The sequence below is a fragment of the Peromyscus leucopus genome, chromosome 10 (genome assembly GCF_004664715.2).
Source record: "Peromyscus leucopus breed LL Stock chromosome 10, UCI_PerLeu_2.1, whole genome shotgun sequence".
NCBI lineage: Eukaryota > Metazoa > Chordata > Mammalia > Rodentia > Cricetidae > Peromyscus > Peromyscus leucopus.
Window position 1 is genome coordinate 11814856 of NC_051071.1, and position 6000 is coordinate 11820855.

At 51.2% G+C, this 6000-nt stretch overlaps 1 protein-coding gene across 4 annotated transcripts in view; it reads right to left on the reverse strand.

The window, feature by feature from the left end:
• The window catches only part of Usp34 (ubiquitin specific peptidase 34), a 190767-nt gene extending 185648 nt beyond the window's left edge, over positions 1-5119 (reverse strand). For 3 of the 4 annotated variants that reach the window (XM_037208944.1, XM_037208945.1, XM_028876366.2), the window contains exon 1: positions 4611-4754. In XM_037208944.1, coding sequence (XP_037064839.1) covers positions 4611-4653 — 43 coding nt within the window. In that variant the 5' untranslated portion in view covers positions 4654-4754. Of the gene's footprint in view, positions 1-4610 lie in introns of all 4 variants that reach the window. The other variant, XM_028876367.2, reaches the window with a different exon arrangement.
• Positions 5120-6000: the final 881 nt, after the last annotated feature.

Below are 6000 nucleotides of genomic sequence, written 5' to 3' on the forward strand. Positions count from 1 at the left end.
GAACAATGTCATTCCCTCACCATGGCCTCTCCCCATACAAAAGCCAGACATAGTAGTTCATGACTGTAATTCCCACACTTGGGAGCCTGAGGCAAGAGGACCAGGAAGGACTTCAAAGCCAGCCTGAACTGTCAAAAAATAGGTAGAGCCGGGCATGGTGGCACACACCTTTAACCCCCGGTAGAGGCAGGTGTATCTCAGTGAGTTCGAGGCCAGCCTGGTCTACAAAGCAAGTTCTAAGACACCCATAGCTGCTACACAGAGCAACCATTTTTGGAAAAAAAACCAAAAACAAAACCAAAGGTGGAGGTAGGTACCATGTAGGTTAGTCCTTACTATAGGAGTCTTAGCCCGATTCTAGACTTCAATAGGCCTTTCACCTGTGGGTAATTTATGTGCAGGGTTACATAATATATGTTTATATGGAGAGAGTTACAGCTTGAGAACTTCTCCAGGACTACAGGTACAACTGACAATATTGTAGCCAAACACTGATGACAAAGTAAACAGTTTAGAAACTATTATTGCTATCTTTTTCTTGTTAGACATATTACATTCTACCAGATTTATTCACCTGGTTTCAAGACAAGGTTTCACTGTGGCCTGTCTGGCCTCAAACTCAGGATCTTGCCTCCAACTCCCAAGTACTGACATGGATGCCCCACAATGCTCTGCTCTCTGCAAATTGTTTTTTTTTTAATTATTATTATTGTTAATTGTATTGTGTAGGGGTGAGTATGTTCACATACCTTGAAGGTCAAGATAGTCTGACCCTCTGATCCCCTCAAGTTGGAGTAACATGGCAGCTGTGAGCCACCCCACGTGTGTGCTAGAAACCAATTTCTGGTCTTCTCCAAGACCAGAGAACCATCTCCTCAGTTGCAGTCTGTCAATTTTTTTTTTTTTAATTTTTTTTTTTAAATGTTCACCGTATTCCTCCTTTGGAGCCTCTTCCAATCTCAAGAGTTCTCTTTTCCTTAATAAATTTATATTTGAGCCCCTTAATTATGGCCACTACACACCTTTAGGAAGGAGAGGCAGTGAGTTGAGGCCAGTCTGGGCTACACAGTGAGTTCCAGGACAGTCAGAGCTAGAGAGAGACAGACAGACAGACAGACACAGACCGAGACCCTGTCTCAAAAAAGGAAAAAGAAAAAGCACATGGTTTGAGTGATGTAATTCTGAACTTTGAATCAAGAATGAACACTCATCTTTGCACAACCTATAGGGAAGGAAAGGACAGCCAGTACCTAATTGCCAAGTAAAATTACAAGACAGACATAATCCACTTCAATTTAAAAAGCTGACTTTCTACAACCCTAGCTCTGGGGATCCAAGGCTCCTCCCTGACCTCTGAAGGCACAAGGAATGCACGTGGTACATTCATATCCATAAGATTAAAGAACTAAAATTTTAAAAACCTGATTTTCTTTGTTGCTTTTGTTGAGGGGGCCATTCCTGGGGCTTAAGGCCAGAGCCTCCTTCAGACTAGGCAGACACCACCACTAACTGTACCCCCAGCACCCTCCTTACTTTCTATTTTAGGACAGTATCTCAACTAAATTGCTCACGGTAGCCTTGAATTCTTTTTTTGTTTGTTTGTTTGTTTGTTTGTTTGTTTTTCAAGACAGGGTTTCTCCGTGTAGTTTTGGTGCCTGTCCTAGATCTCCATCTGTAGACCAGGCTGGCCTCAAACTCACAGAGATCCACCTGGCTCTGCCTCCCGAGAAATGGGATTAAAGGCGCACGCCGCCGCCCGGCCTTGAGCTCATCTTGTAGCCTAGGAAGACCCCTGACCTTGTGATCCCCCTGCCTCAGCTTCCTGAGTAGCTAGGATTATAGACAAGCCTATACCACCAGGCCAGGCTAATTCAACAAGTTTTAGTCAAAGTTCAACCACCATGCTCATCATGAAGCTCCATGCACATTGTGCATGGGCAAACATTACCACAATGTGATATGTTGGCCTTGTTCTCAGATAATTTAATATTACAATTGTGATAAAAGAACAGCACAAATGAAAATATTGTTTTGAGTTAGGGTCTCACTACATATGAAAACATTTAAGATAACTACAATGTTGAAAGAAAGAGACAGAGATGGAGATGGAGGGAGGAGGGAGGGAGGGAGGGAGGGAGGGAGGGAGGGAAGGAGGGAGACCAGCCCTAGGTTATTTACCCTAGAAACTCTTGAGGAATGAGGGATAAGAGACTTAGTTAGAAATAGAGAGGGGAGAGAAAACACAGGATAGGCCTGGGTGGGCCTGGATCCTTATCCACCAGCCCAGAACTTTATTCCAAAGGTCTATTTATAACAATGCCAAGGGGTGGAGCAAAAGACCTCCCCCTTGCTAGTTACAGTCACCTGGTTGGTACCCAGGTCCATGGTCCAATCAACCTCCCATGCAGTCCTGCTGGGTACAGCCACTAGGAAACCTGGAGGGAGGGAGGAGGGAGGGAGGGAGGGAGGGAGGGAGGGAGGAAGGAAGGAAGGAAGGAAGGAAGGAAGGAAGGAAGGAAGAAGGAAGGAAGGAAGGAAGGAAGGAAGGAAGGATTGGTAGTGCAACTTGGAGAGGCAGGAGTATCTCTCTGAGTTGGAGACCAGCCTGGTCTACAAAGAGAGTTCCTTCAAAAAATCCAAAAGAAAAAAAGAAAGAGAGAAAGAAGAAAATATCTCGTGAGATGATTGAAGACATCACATTTTCTTTCAAATGGGCCTTAAAGAAAACATTAATGGGGTAAGTACCTTTAGAGACCACTGACTTATACACATAGTACCTTTTTCTTTTTATCATTGTGTGCAAGCATGTGTGCGTTCTGAGAATAAACTCACTCAAGGCATCTTTTTAGAGAGTCAATCTCATCAGCCCTTAAAAAAAACGGTCTCTTTCTTTATCACACAGATGCCATCTCTTCAAATAAATGCTTTAGGTACTATGTTCACAACATTCCCAGTTAGGCTTAAAATAATGTTTCAAATCACAACTTAAGAAATGGTGGAGACATGGCTCAGTGGTTAAGAGTACTTGCTGCTCTTCCTGAGAAGCTAGGTTCAGTTCTCAACACCCACATTGGGCAGCTCAAAACTGTCTCAAACTCCAGCTCCAGGGACCTGAGGTCTCTGGCCTTAGGCAGCTGCACTCACATGAATATACCCACAGACAGACACACACACACACACACCTACAAACAAAAACAATAAAAATTAATCTTTAAATTTCCCCTAATTATTTTTCCTAATGCATACTAAACAATAAAGCTACTTTCAAGTTTGAGAAGACACAATAACCAATATATTTCTAAGTTACAAATGTTTTACTGAAAATTTTAAGTGCTAAAACTTATGTCTACCCTATCACTGTACCAAGAATGAAATTTATGTCAAAATAGGAATAACTTTAAAATACTAGGAAAATTTACGATGATACAAATACTGGAAAGTATAATTTGAATATATGCAAACAACTACTTGCATCTCTCATGAAGTAAATACACAGCTGAAAATAAATTACAACCCTTTTAGTTATTAAAGTTCAAGCACATAATAAAGTAAAATTTAAACACAAAAAAGACATTACAGTCTATATATTGACTATTTAAGTAACCTATTAAAAAGAATAATAAGTTTGGAAATCTGTCAAAATATCACATCTCACACTGAATGTTAAGTGCCAATACTTCAAATGAACATTTTCTCACTAATCAAGTTTTTGTAAATTATCTTTTCATCTAGATCACCTCTTCCAACCTAGGCCTCTGGGCCCATTAAGTAGCTGACTTGCAATATACCTTGTTTTTTGGTTGTTGTTGTTTTGTTTTGTTTTTAAGCAGAAATACAATCTTGCAAGGGCCACAAATAAAATATGTAATATAGTAATAAAGAATAAGGCCTATCATTTTCAGATATAGACCATGAGTACTCGAGATGGTTGACTTTGGTACAGAGATCTTCTTATAATAGATTTTACTCCTTATACCACGAATGGTACGCTAAAGAAATACTATCGCCTTTATTTTTAATTAAGGTACGACGGTCCCAATCATCACTATTGCAGTTCATTTTCTGCTATTTAAGGGCTGGCAGATGGATTTAATACACCCACACACCCTCAAGGGAAGGAAAAATCGCCACCCTTCTCCCAGGGACTTTAATGAAAATGAGCAGGTAAGCAAGGCCTCCCCAGCACGCTGGAAATCAAAGAGGGCGGCCCTCTGGCTCGGACTGCGGAGGCAAGCCTGGTGCTCCGACCCCACCTCCCTCACCTTCTCCGCAGGGGGAAGGGGGCGGAAGGGCTCATTAGTGCCTCCATTAATTGACACCTGTAATGAGGAAACTTTGCGAGCCCGCCCAGGCCTGACCGGGCCCGAGCTGCGCCGCGGCCTCCCGGGCGCCCAGGTAACCCGGCCGGCCTGGGCCCGAGACGCCGCGACGCCCCGCCACCGCGCACCTCCCCGGGCTCCCGGGCCCGCACGCCGTCCGTCCGGCGGGCCGTCCGTCCGTCCGTCCGTCCGGGCCGTGGCCCGGGGCAGGCCGCGGCAGCCGGGGCAGGCCGGAGGGCGGCGTGGGGGCCCCGCACCGTGCACCCCGACGGCCCCCGCCCGGCCACTTACTTTCATTTAACACCTCCACCAGGTCTGCGCAGTTCTCGCACATCGTTCGGCCGCCGCCCCCCCCTCCCCCGCTGAGGATCGCACTGACTGCTCCCGACCGGCGGGGGGGAGGGGACCGAGGCAGGGGAGGGGGCCGGCCTGCCGGCGGGGCGGGGAAACGACGCGGGCGGGCGGCGGGCGGGCAGCGGCGGCGGGGACGGGGCGGGGAGCCGAGGGTGGGGGAGGGGCCGGCGGGCCCGGGAGCGGGCGGGCGGGCGGGCGGGCGGGGGCGAGGAGGGGGGCGGGCGAGGGAGGTGCAGGCCTCAGGGGCGCCGAGCGAGGCGCGGGCGGCGGGGGAAGGGGGAAGGACGGGGGAGGGCGGAGGGAGGGGCGGGTGGGGAGAGAAGCAGCCGAGTCACTTCACCACCGACCAGACGCCGCGGCCACCGCCGCCGCCGCCGCCATTTTAATGGAGCGCTCGGGCTGCGCTCGGCTCTTTCCGCCCAGGCGAAGGCGCCGCGGACGGGCGCCGCGCGCTCTCATTCCCCCGCCCCCCCGGCCCCGCCCGCCCGCCCGCCCTCCCTCCGCCTCTCTCCGCACACACGCCGCACGCCTCACACCCGGCCTGCCTGCCGGAGCCGCTGGCCGCCCTCCCTTTCCTCTTCCGTCCGGCCTCCCCGCCCTCGGTCCACCCCCTCCGCGCGCTCGCCCACCCCGCCCCGCCCGGATCTCTGTCAGAGGCCGGAAGGGAAGCGCGCCGCCCGCTGCCGCGGGGGGAGTCGGGTGAGTGGAAGATGGCGGAGGCTGCGGGCGGGAGGGGACGGGGCGGGCGGGCCGCGCTGACGCGGCCGGCCGCCGCCCCGCGCCCCGGGCAGGCTGGGCGAGGCCTGGCCGGGCCCGGTGCGCCGCTCCGTGCCCCGCCGCAGCGCTCGTCCCGCGGGGCCCCGAGGGGCGGCGGCCGAGGGGGGCGGGCGCCCGGGCGTGCGGACGGCGGCGGGTCAGCGCGCCCCGCCCCGCCTCGCCCTCTCCCCACCTGGCTCGGAGAGAATGGAACAGCCCAGGGCGCGTCCCAACCTGAGTCCCTGTTTGTCGCCCTCGTGCGATTCTGGGAGGCTCGCCCGTCCTCCAGGGAGACACCTTGACAGCACCAGAAATGGCGCGCCAGAATGCCCCCATCACATCTCGTTTTCACGCACGAGGTCTGCTCACAAGAGGCCTGCCCATTCTTCATCGGAAACGGTGTGTTGGGCGTTTTTCAGCAGAGCCAGACGGAAAGAGCCATTAGCCTGAGGAACGAAGCCGGGCATGATGGTATATGACAGTGATCCCTAAACGCAGGCAGGAGGATTGATCTGAGTTCAAGGGCAGCCTGAGCGACCTTTAAGTGCTTGCCTATGATATTGACAAGTCT